The sequence below is a fragment of the Alosa pseudoharengus genome, unplaced genomic scaffold (genome assembly GCF_046254945.1).
Source record: "Alosa pseudoharengus isolate Yale_2024_CS ecotype anadromous, Long Island Sound unplaced genomic scaffold, YU_APseudo_1.1 YU_APseudo_1.1_scf_8, whole genome shotgun sequence".
In the NCBI taxonomy this organism is placed as follows: domain Eukaryota; kingdom Metazoa; phylum Chordata; class Actinopteri; order Clupeiformes; family Clupeidae; genus Alosa; species Alosa pseudoharengus.
In genome coordinates this window covers 28,846,889-28,859,385 of record NW_027468870.1, presented here as the reverse complement: position 1 = coordinate 28,859,385, position 12,497 = coordinate 28,846,889, and the positions used below count along the sequence as shown (strand labels likewise).

Sequence of the window (12,497 nt, the reverse complement as noted above, 5' to 3'; positions counted from 1 at the left end):
TCAAATCAGTTCAGTTTTTTGTTGCAGGAATGCCCATTCATTTTCCTCATTTCAGTGGAAGTCCAGGTTCCATTGACCCGATGTAAAATAATGATTCACTCCACACACTTGTCCTTTCAGTGGACTTAGCTTATAGAGGCCTCAGGCACCAGTTCACCACCAAAAAAATCTCTCACACACACACACACACACACACACACACATAAACAAACACAAACATACCAGATAGTAGGCATAGATGGATAGATGAGAAATAAATGTGGTCTGTTTGCATTAAGTCAGAGAGCTGAGCTTGAAGCTTTGGGCGACAGAGGGATTTGAGCAGATGGAAGAGAGATGGCCAAGTCACATGACCAGCTCAGTCCCCGCAGAAAAAAAACAAAATTCAGGAAATGAGTAGAGAAACAACTGGTAGGGGATGCGAAACATTGAGCAAAGTGTGCCGTCTGAATCTGATTCTGTAGTGTTTATTGGCAGGAGTATCTTCCAAGATTCCCCTCCCACTTATTCCTTCTTCAGTTCACACTTTCCCTGTTGTTCTTCTCTGTCAGGGCTGGGGGAAAGCAACCAACTAAGAATAAATTGTGTTCTGAATGGTAGTCATGGTAATTGGTTGCCTAGTGAGAACAAAGAAGGTGAATGGATGCTGGGTAATAATGGATGGGGTTATGTTAGTGCTGCTTTTTGTGCAGATGGTACCACCTTGTCCCGAGGGAACCCTCAACACACGCTCTCTCTCTCTCTCTCTCTTTCTCTCGCTTCTCTGTGTATACCATGTGGTACCATTGTATTATATTTATGTTATGTTTATGGTTCTTAGCAAATGTTTCTGTCCAAAGCGACTTACAATGACAACTATAAATAACAGTTTACAGTAAAGTTATATGGCCTACATTTAAATATATATATATATATATATATATATATTAACAGACTAAATAGAATAAACCAAATGATACCAATAGCCACAAGCATACAAACATACTCCGTAATGGAAAATGAATTAGTTAGAAACAAGGTAAACAGTCTTTACATGCTTTTTAAAGATCCCAAAACTGTCGCCAGCACAAAGACCATTAGGTAAATCATTACACCAATGAGGAATCGTTGATGGAAGGCTGGCATAGCAGACGGTCATCAAAGGACCACAGTGGGTGAGAGGGGACATAGAGCTGGATCATGGGAAAATACAGTAAGATGGACATCCTGTAAGTGTCCTGGAACATATAGAGTACTAGGTATTAGAATAAAAAATATTATTGAAGAAGGTTGAGAACCTTGAGACACAATAATTATTCAGGGAGTGAGAGTGAGAGAGAGAGAGAGAGAGAGAGAGAGAGAGAGAGATCTGGAGGCTCATACAGGCCTTATTTGGACAATACTGCCACCTAGTGGTAACATTCTCCAGATTCACAGTGACTTTTTCCTCAATTGAGCCCCTATGTTGATGGCACCAGCTACCACAATGGAGGGAAGAAATACACATCTAAACCGATGGTGAAGAACACACCCTGCCCCAGAGTTACCACTCATCAAGACACAAGGAATGATGAAAAATGATGCATGATCATGTTGTCCTTTAGAAATATCATCAAGACCATACAGATAATGCGGTATTCTGGAATGTTTTTGAGAGGTGTTCTATCAACACATTGATTACACATGTAAATACATAAAAAAATACCACTCTATTACACTGACATGTATTGCAGAGTTTAATGCATAAATATCTATATTCAAAATGTTACACTTACAATTCAGAATTTTAGATATTGTTTATGTTCATAAGTGCTTCTAGTAATCAATAATAAAGTTACCTTAGTGATGGAAATATGTACACTACTGTTCAAAAGTTTGGAGTCACTTGTTTTCAACATTAATGTTGTAAATGACTGTTGTAGAAAAAAATGGCTGATCTTTAATGCAATATACAGATGCCCATTATTAGCAACCATTCATCCAATTTTCCAATGGTACATTCTGTTTACTAATCTGACATTTAAAAAGGCTAACTGAGAAAACATTGGAGAACCCTTTTGCAATTATGAATGCACATAATGTAATCTGAAATCTGCTGCCCTGATTAAAAAAACAATGCAACTGATCTCTACTGGTATTCTGTCTATAATGAAGTGGAATGGAAATGTCTAAGTGACTCCAAACTTTTGAACAGTAGTGTAAGTGCAATGAAAAGATAAGCATCTCACGTGCTCTAAAATTCCAGATTAGTGTAGTATCTAAGGCTCATCATAACCAATTCTCTCTAAAAAGCATATCAAACCCCAACCATTCTAAAGAAACACAATGAAAATATATCTCTGATAGCCATGCACAGACAAATAGACAGAAAACTTCTCTCTAAAAACATATTGATCCCAATCATCCTCAAGAAATAGAAATAAAATATATCTCTGAAAGTCAAACACACACACATACACACACACACAGCAGTGATGTGCAGGTTTGGTCACAAGCTACCAAGGTGGCCTGATATTTTAATCAACCCGACTGACAAAATTATACCCGACCCGCAATCCGACCCGCTTACCTCAAATTGTCACTGGGTTTTTTTATTTACTTAGGCTGCGCAAAGTACAGGTCTTTATTCGGGGCAGGCTTGTATTCGAGGCAGGCCTTTATTTCTTATTAGGCGATCTGATATAGAATTTCATTCTTAGAAATAAAGTAAAAGGTTACTTATAAAATAACAACTTGCCAGACACGCCTTCATGAACAATAACAAATTAGCGTAGGCTAGATAACAGCAAGTTAATGGGAGACATGCGTTTAGTTTGGAGCAGCTAGGTATGAAAAGTAGGGCTGTCAAAATAACTGATTAAAAAAATTAGTGCAGATTAATCGACCCCGTCGATGAACGTGTGCTGTGTTTAATGGAAATTGTATTGCGTAGCCAAGTACCCTAAATTGAGTTATTTTTTAATGATGTATGTTTCACTTTTTATTAAATTCGTAGGCTGGAATGCCTTGTGGCAACAATTGTGTTTAAATGTAGTAAGCCTGTAACTGCTTCAGCCTCTGGCTAGCTCAGAAGGGGGCAGCAAGAGACTGGTATCTTGAGAGCAACGTGTTGGAGACCCATGGTGTACAATGACTTTTCATTGGCAACAGTATTAAACCAACCAACAATATACAATATTAAGAACTCTTTTATTTCATTGAGTTAAATTAAAACAATGTCTTCTAGTGTTTGTGGACTGATAGTCCTACTGATAGGCAATTATTACCCCGGCTTATATTTTGGGGCCAAATCGACCACGACCCGGCAGGGCTATTATCTGAGGCCCGGCTATAAATAGAATCCCGGCCATAATTTAAGGATTTACGGTATTTACAAAATGTGTACTTTTGGTTATAGCCTACCATGCAGTGTGACAGTCAGTAGGCCATTTCTGTAAAACAAACTAATTTATTTGCGAAACTTTATGCATAGAACTACACACAGCTAGGCATGCAGGACATAATGTTCGCGCAGGAGAGAGAATGAGACTAGAGAGAGAATAAGAGCAAGGATTAGCTAAACACAAAGACAAGATTTCAAGGCCATGGACATACATTTTTCTTTCAGAAACAGAAATGGTGAAGGCAGCAAGATAGGCAAGAGAGATACATTGCTGGTCAAAACGTTAGCATAAGAGCTGGTTTATAATGCTGAATGAAGCACAAAGCTTTACTGAAGCACATACATACAAAGTCACAGACACAACAAACTAAGGTATGCATGCGCGAACCTATATGGCCTATAAATACCGGTAGATATGACTGTGTAGTCTGCTGTGTACCATACCATTTATTCCTGCAGGCGCCTATCTATTGCTTGCTTGAGGTCTGGGAATTGCACTTACTCGGTTTGGCTGGGAGGGTCTACCAGTGCCGCGTTTGTGATGAGTATGTTGGTCGTGCCTGTTTTGTGGCTGTCATAATGGCTTCACAAGAAGTAGAACATAACTTGCACTACTGTCATCTTCATAATCTTCGTAATCTTTCCAAATATTTCCCATATATCGCTTTTCCTGGAGGAGTGTCTTTATTATTTTAACTTCTTGTGTCTTCAGCTTCTTTACCTTTACAGCTATCTCTACCATCTCCACCTATGTGGCAAGTATGCTTCAACCAATGATATCTTTGAAAAGCAATTACAAGTTAAATATTGATGCTAGCCTTCTTGTGATACTTTAAGTATTTTTAAAAAAGATATATTTAATTAATTTTAACTGACCCGCCCGCAAATGACCCGAATATTATTAAAATATTTTTTCATGACTCTTAACCGCGGGTGACCGCAGTCATCCACGGGCGACCGCTCGATTTCGGGCTAACCGCGCATTACTGACCCACAAACACACACACAGAGACAAATAAACAGACAGACTGAAACCCCTCTAGGTGTCAAACACGTGATAGGTGAAGTTTTCGGGCTGGGACTTGAAGCTGAAGTTGTAGGTGCCCATGCGTCTCTTGTACAGTATGAAGCCCACCACCCCAGCCAGGAGGAACAGGAACAGCCCCACACCCAGCAGGCTAAAGCTCACCGTCCGCAGGGTGTCCCGCCGCTGGGCAACAGTGCCCTCTGGAGAGAGAGAGAGAGAGAGAGAAATCTAACCAAGTTTGACTTTTACACTTACAAAGCAGTAACAATAACCGTTGCACCTCCTCAAGGTATTTTTCACAAACACACACAATATACAAGGTAATAACTTTCATCATGTGATCGTGTGACCTGTAGATACACAGCTAGAACGTTGGTGTTATACTGTAGGTGTTTTGGTCTGCCAATTCCACAGTACTTACCCTGGTTTAACCTGTGAAAGGGTCCACAGGATGCCTTTTCTGCTCCAACTAGGTTAGACAGCCGAGAGACTCCACGTGGTCCAATTCCATTACAGTCCTGCCAGGTTAGTCCCCGGTGAAGCAAACATCATAACACTTATTAGCATATAACAACCAGTGGAGAGGCATCGTTTAAGTGACTATTCAACTGAAAATCTTTTATTCAGTCACACTGAAATCAGTCACACACATTGACTCTACTCTATTATGGTCTGTTTTATGCAGGACCACTTGATTACATCTTGCACATCCAAATATCTGTATTATACTGTAGGCTTCTGCTGAAGTTGTATAGCAGAGAGGATTTAAGCGGACATTACCTAGGGCATCATAGCACAGCAAAGAATGCCTGACCTGCTTACATACAGAAAATAAAGTCAGTCATACAGGCCTGCACGACGACTCTCCAGTCTTGAAACAAATCTGAATCTGGCAGTGCAGATAAATGACGTCCACATCCACGAGTGAGAAGATCTGGATGGCCAGAAGCGCTGTGCTGTCGTTGCCGTTCTGCAGTACTGTGGTGTAGGTTTTAGGAAGAGGGCAACTGCGGACCAGACACATACAGACATCATCTCTAACAATAACCTCTCACATTGTGTATATCATTCAGGAAAAAGACAATGTTACAACGCAAAATGCATATTCTTTCATCGAATACAAGAGGGGAAACCATGAATGCCATATGGAACAACAGTAGCGAAAGCTAAACTAAATGGCTACAGTTGGCCCAGTTATGGGTTTGTCCTTGGACCATGCTACACCTTTCCACCAAGTTTCATAAAAAATTGGGCTAGTAATTTCTGCGTAATCCTGCACACACACAGATGAACAGGCAGACGGACAGATGGATACAGGGGCGTAGATTTGCGTGGAGACCGAAGGACGCAGACATCCCAAGTCTCCCGGAAGTTCCGAGAGTCTCCCGCATATTGATAGCGGCTCCCTGACGCCCGCAAATTAGATAAAATCTCCCGGAATCTAGAGCGAGCGAACAAGAGCGCGCATGCGAGAGGGAGACCTAAAATCGCGTGTGCATCTGAGTGTAGCGCGCACACGACAGGGGAGAGAGAGGGGTGGTGGTGTGTGTGTCTGAGCGCATCCAAGACAGAGAGCATCCTGATCAGTTCAGTGTATCTAGGAACAGGAGAGTCACGACAGAGTCAGTGCCCCCAAAAAATGAATATGTAAGACCCATTTTAAAGTGTACCCTTGTTTATAAGAGTAAAAAATAATGATAGGCCTAATCTTGCATGCTGCACTGTTTGCAACAGTGTTAGCATTGCCCATGGTGGGTTAAATGATTGCAAAAACATGTTGAGGTGAGTTTAACTAGTGTCAATTCATGTGCATATTATTCAGGCCTATACTAGATGGCTTAGTTGCCAAGGCTACATGAAAAGACCAAACTGCAAGATCTACATATTTTATTTTCACAATTAGGCTACTATCTATAGGCCTTCCTTATTTGGTGTACTGACTAGACATTATTGAACAAAAATATTAATCTCTATTTCAGTATCTAAGTTGGCTAAAGTTGTTTTTAGTATTGTTATTTATTTATTTTATTTATTTATTTTTATTTTATTTATTATTTTTTTTATATATATTTTTTTTTAATTTTTATTTATTTTGGGGGGGGGGGCTTCGTGATACCTCCCTGAAATGTCTTTTTGCAGGTTGGGATGTCTGAGGACGTGTCCCCACCAATGTCAAATTACGACTGAAATGTCCCCACCAATATTCAGGTTGAAATGGGGGGGGGGGGGGGAAGCGCCCACATGCGCTACACAAAGAGTTAAATCATTTCTCACTTCAGTGCTGCGGATCATCTCGTACAGATTTTGTAATGTGCAGTAGCCTATAAGGGTAAACCACGCTGATTTGAAGTTACCTATAATAACTACCAGTAAGCTGCAGTCTCCTGCGCAGCATGCAGCGCTTCATCTTTACTTCACTACAAGCATGAAGTGCGTCCAAATTCACCCATTCTTCTCTGTTGAACTCCTCGAGAAGTAGGCTACTCATCACACATGTGTCACATGAAAGAGCCTTTTCTCAGCTTTTAAACGGTGCTAGCTAGCCACTGTTTGCTGTAATAAACAGTTCGCGAGAAAAATAACTTCAAGAGATTTAATAATTATTCTCTGCGCCCATCTCCACATCCATTCGTCTCGGTGGAATATCGTAGGCCTACACACTCTTCACGCAACACATGACAAACCATATATCAGAATAAACAGCAGACCTTACCGAACACAAAGGTGTAATGCATTCCCGTGTATAGTTAGCTGTTCCAGAGTAATCCGGTTTTGAAATAAATTATAGCAAAATTCAACATGGTCTTTCGGCTGCATTTCTTAAAACTGAGCTGTGCTTACATCGCCTAGATATCTGTAAATATTAGAATCAGAGAACATACAGGCAGCTCAAGTTTGTCAATGTAGCCTTAATGATTTCTTTTCACAAAATGCTAAGCATGCATGTATTTAAGTTTCTTAAAACTGAGCTGTGCTTAAATGGGCATGATTTCCTAACAGAACAAATATAAAATAAATGTTAAATATAGCCTACATATCTGTAGCCTACATATTAAAATCAGATTATGTAGGCTACACAGTGTAGTTAGATCAAGTTGGACAGTACCACATTTTAATCATGGGGGGGGGGGGGGGGTAGTGGGTAGTGTCCCCACCAAAGCTCAGACCAAACCTACGCCCTTGGATGGATAGACGGATAAACTACAATGAAAGCATTAAAAATAAATAAATACACAAAGGGAAGTTTACCATAATAACAGTAAAGCTGAAGATGACATCAAAGGTTTGTTGGATATTTGTTACTCTGCTCAAGACAGTTTGTTACCTGATCATATAATGGTCAAAGAAGTGTAGTGAAGCATTACTGGACACAGCAGTCTGACCTCTTAGTGCACACGTGTAGTGCAGACACACGTACCCATTCTCCAGGAAGACATACTCCTTCGGCCCGGAAGGGTTGTTGGTGGGGGTGGCCCAGCACCTGTTGAGGACGACCTTGATCTGATGGAGGGTGGAGTTGACGCTCACCTCCACCACCACCTCCTCGTCGGGGGAGAGGGTGTAGTTCTCCGGCAGGGGCATGGTGCCGTTCAGCAGGCGAACTCTTACGTGGAAGGAGCCCGACCCCTGCACCACGTCTTTAATCATGTCATACCTTCATTAATACATAGGAACACACATTAATACACACACACACACACACACACACACACACACACACACACACACATACACACACATGCATGAAAAAATACTTTTTTCTTTCTTTAGAAATGAACTGATATTTACAGAAAACATAATAAACATAGTACAAATAACGTAAATTTAAAGAACAAAAAGGTATTGAAATGGAAAGAGCATGAGGTCCATAATAAGTGTCCCTCTGCTCTTCTGTATTTCACTGTACTGTAAATAATGAACTGAATAAAATGTATGTTAGTAGGCACTTGTAGGAATAAACTCCATTTGCAAAATGATTCATGCTAGAATTTGCCCTCAGTCAGTCACACAGCATGGAGCAAGAGCTGAGTGTTTGTGAATGATGTAAACCAGGTCTCCATGGCAATGGCTCCCGTGGGCGTGATCGTGTTGTGCCTTACTCGTGTGGAGAGTATCCCGCAGAGATCACAATGCTGTGGATGTAGCTGCACAGGATGGGCACCTGGAGCCGCGCACTGGGCATGCTCACAGAGCCGTCGGGCCAGGTGTGGCTGCTCATGTCGTTATAGAGCGTCACCTCTGCCGTGTTATGAGTGCTGTTCTGTAAAGGGGAGGTAAAGAAGGGAGGGAGTCAGGACCAGCTACAGTACAGTGGATTATTCAAAGCTAGTTAATAGATAGATAGATAGATAGATAGATAGATAGATAGAATGTTCCTACCAATAACCTGTAAATATAGAGATAAGCTTCTTTACATCATTATGAGCATCATAACAAAATCATATTATGCACCATTTGGGTATTACTACCATCCATGTGATGGATTAACAGACTAAATAATTTTTTCAACATAAGCTTTATGGATAAATGGTATGCAGGACACCTCTCCAGGCCCAATCAGCCCTATGCATATATCCTCCACAACATAGCTTATTTTTTCTAAAGCTTTTTAGGACATTTTCATGCTGTCATGCATGCTGTTTACCTACACACACACACACACACACACACACACACAAACATATAAACATATATACTGTATATATTTATACAGCCTACTGTACTTTGAGTGACCGTATTTAAAATGGTGCCTCCTGATATCCATATTATATAAAGTATCTGATCATGGGTCTTACGCTCCGGAGTACTGTGGCACATTTATCCCACGCTGCCACCAGCTCCACATGGCTGTCGTTGCCTCCGTTGACCCCACACTCTGGCAGGCCCAGGTACAGCGACTCGGCCGACATGTGCTTGCCACTTAGGAAGTCCCGTGCCACCCACACAGACATGCAGCCTGGGTTGCACACCACAGTGATGGTCACCGATTGAGAGATGACCTGGATGGTCGTTGTAAGATCCGGAGACATTTGTGTACTTGTGACCATAGCCTTGGTCGGGGTTGAAGTGATTGTCGTTGCTACTGCATTTGTGACTCTAGCATTAGTCGTGGATGAGGTTGAGATCACTGGCGAGATTGAGATAGTCTTTGTTGTAGTTAAAGTGGTGGAGGTCGATGGTACAGAGGCGACTGTTGCCTTAGATGTGTTTGAAGTGGTTGTGGTCACAAGTGAGTTTGTTGTAGTTGAAGAAGTTGAGGTCAGTGGTATGGTTGTGAACATCACTGAACGTGTGGTGGTGGTGTTGTCTGTTGCTTTTGTTGTTGCTGTGGCTGATATATAGGGAGTAGTAGCTATCCCTGAAGTAGTGCCACTGTGTCTAGTTGTTTTTCTTGTCAGAATGCTGGCTGTTGTGTCTAAAGAGGTGATATGAAATGCGTCAGAGGTCATCTGCTTGTCATTATGTGTACTGGCCACAGGCTCCGGTGGAGTAATAGGCCCTTCAGTGGTGGGCGTGGTGATGATCATGGTGGTGATGGGTGCAGTCTCAGAGTCTGAGTTGTCAGTGCTTAGGCTTGTTGTATACACGCTCTGTGTGGTGGTGATGGGTGGAGGGAGACTCGGCACAGATAAGCTTGCACTCAGAGCTGGAGAAAATAATTATATAATTATTAAATGAACACAATTTGTATGAACGTATGTTTTATGAAACTTTTATCATTTTTTAATGTAAATAGCAAATAGGCAACCAGGTCAGTATTAGCATCATCCTGTTAAGGCATAGAAGTGACAGCTACTGAATACAATTAATGTGATGTCTCATGCCTCACATAGAGTGAAAATATTTCCCTTACAACTCAGAAGATGATACTCTATTTCAGTCAAGCATTTTTATATAGGCCTTCCGGTATATGGTGCCAGAATCGTGTGTGTGTTTGTGTATGTGTGTGTGTGTGTGTGTGTGTGTGTGTGTGTGTGTGTGTGTGTGTGTGTGTGTGTGTAATTATGGTAAAGTAAATTAAGACAATACTGCACCTATGCAGGATCGTCCTGGCCAGCTGGGGTTAGTGTCTTCAAACCCATCATTGCAGACACAGTTATAGCCCCCCATGGTGTTGACACACTGTGCCTCAGTGGAACAGTCAACATCTCCGCTGACACACTCATTCAAATCTGAAAATGAGAAACCAGGAACAGCCTAAATACCACACGCCCTGATAGGGACTGCCCCAAAAATGAAGTATATCAGCGACATCTGAGCACTCTGGCTCCAAGCCAGGAGATGCAGCAGTGGGCCTACCTTGTATGGAGGTGCTGTTACTATCTACAGCATATTTGGAGCTTTTCTGCAGAGAGGCCATGAGGGAGTGTGACAGCCCTACGATGTCCTGGTCCTCACTGGGCACAAACACAATGGAGAAGTTCACCACCACGCTGCCCTGCGAGAAGCCAGTGATGACGACTCGAACCTTCCCAGACTCCACCAGGGCCTGGATATCTGAAGGGAGGGATTGCAGGATCTGCGGGAAACATTTGCTCATGGTCAAAATGGGTATTTTATAAACATGTTACACCACTTTACATTATTTATTTAAGGTATTCAAGCCATTAAACAGATAATACGATCATTTTGAATTGTCAACACAACTATCACAGTACTCTGTAATTAATCAACTTTAAAATACATTGAATGTTTAGACCTTAAAAATATAAATGTTTACACAAATGGTTGAGTGACAATAACAGTAAAATAAATAATGTGGTAATTGACCCAGGCAGGATCTCATTTTACCTCAGCTTGAATGCTCTGAGAGAGATTCTTATAATCAGGGCTCTCTGAATCCAGGAGGGACTCAGTGAACAGCACGTTAGTCAGACGGGCTACAGCCTGAAGGGCCTGTGCATCTGTTGGCAGACATAACACCATTTTTCATTTCAGGAGTCTGTATCAACATACACAATTTGCAAGGATGAGAGATATAGTTACTACCAATAGTTACTCTCAATACTAACTAGAATTGCGGTTCCGAGGAACTGCAAGAGTGGGTTTGATCAGTGGCACGGAACTCGGCCTCATCCAAGGATTCCAACGGTACCTCATTTATGAAAATCGGGCACACGGATCAAAAGTTGTCTGCATTAACGCAACATCCAATAAGCTAAAACGCATAAATAACATGGTTGCTATGCTGGTTGCTATGGTGGTCGCTAGGTTGACATTACAGGGGTGGTTTCTAGGTTGTTGCTAGGGTAATTAGTTAGTTGCTAGTAAGCCATCTTAAGCTGACTGCATAAAGTGATTATTTTAAGAGATACATTTTCAAACCAGAACTGTGTATAGGTCATGGTTAAAAACGTATCAGAATCTCAGAAATAATCACGTAATGCAGCCAGTTTAAGATTTTTTAAGAAGTCAGATTTTTTAAAGGCAATCAAATTTCTGCTGACTCTCTTCTGGCTGCGGTTAAAGGCCAGCGCCTCCTGAGAGGCCTGAAGGGTCAGTTCTGAGGTTGTTGGCTGCTGGAACCGAAAAAAGGACTGCATTTTCTTAAAAGACAATGTGACTGAAGTGCGGGCAAAGTTTGCACAGAAATGTACGATTTTTCCCACCCTCATCGACCTCGTCATAAAACTTGTTTAAATGATCACACGACGCCTCCTTACTGCTTTGTTGTCTACATCAGCATTTCTCAAACTTCTTTGACCTGAGGCCCAGTCAAGGCATACTTTGGGGTCATAGGGCCCACCTACATGAACCCACCCCCTCCTCCCAACCCCTATCAAATTGTAATGATATCACAATTATTATTTTTATACTATATTGCCTACATGCACTTCAAAACAGTCAATGTTTAAAGTGCTAAGATTGTTTACAAAAGTTTGTGAAAGCATGCACATCAGAGTACTGCTTTACTAATGTAAAATATAATTAGGCCTACACTAGTTTCATTGTTTTTGCATTGTTGCATGATTGATATGCTATTTAATTACATTTCATTTGAATGCCTGAATGTAAGAATTCAGGAAACACAATACCAGCTTTTAACATTTCTGTTGTTAGTTTATGTAAATCACATAACACATGAACTGTTTACATACTACTGATAGC

At 41.2% G+C, this 12,497-nt stretch overlaps 1 protein-coding gene across 1 annotated transcript in view; it reads right to left on the bottom strand.

The window, feature by feature from the left end:
* Positions 1-4,400: 4,400 nt before the first annotated feature.
* Positions 4,401-12,497, bottom strand: part of umodl1 (uromodulin-like 1) — a 28,365-nt gene continuing 20,268 nt past the window's right edge. Inside the window, exons 10-18 of the mRNA XM_076274947.1 lie at positions 11,181-11,293; positions 10,689-10,908; positions 10,424-10,561; positions 9,185-10,035; positions 8,489-8,649; positions 7,807-8,043; positions 5,236-5,395; positions 4,810-4,906; positions 4,401-4,588 (exon numbers count right to left, since the gene is read on the bottom strand). Of these exons, the coding sequence (XP_076131062.1) occupies positions 4,401-4,588; positions 4,810-4,906; positions 5,236-5,395; positions 7,807-8,043; positions 8,489-8,649; positions 9,185-10,035; positions 10,424-10,561; positions 10,689-10,908; positions 11,181-11,293 (2,165 nt within the window). The remainder of the gene's footprint in view (positions 4,589-4,809; positions 4,907-5,235; positions 5,396-7,806; positions 8,044-8,488; positions 8,650-9,184; positions 10,036-10,423; positions 10,562-10,688; positions 10,909-11,180; positions 11,294-12,497) is intronic.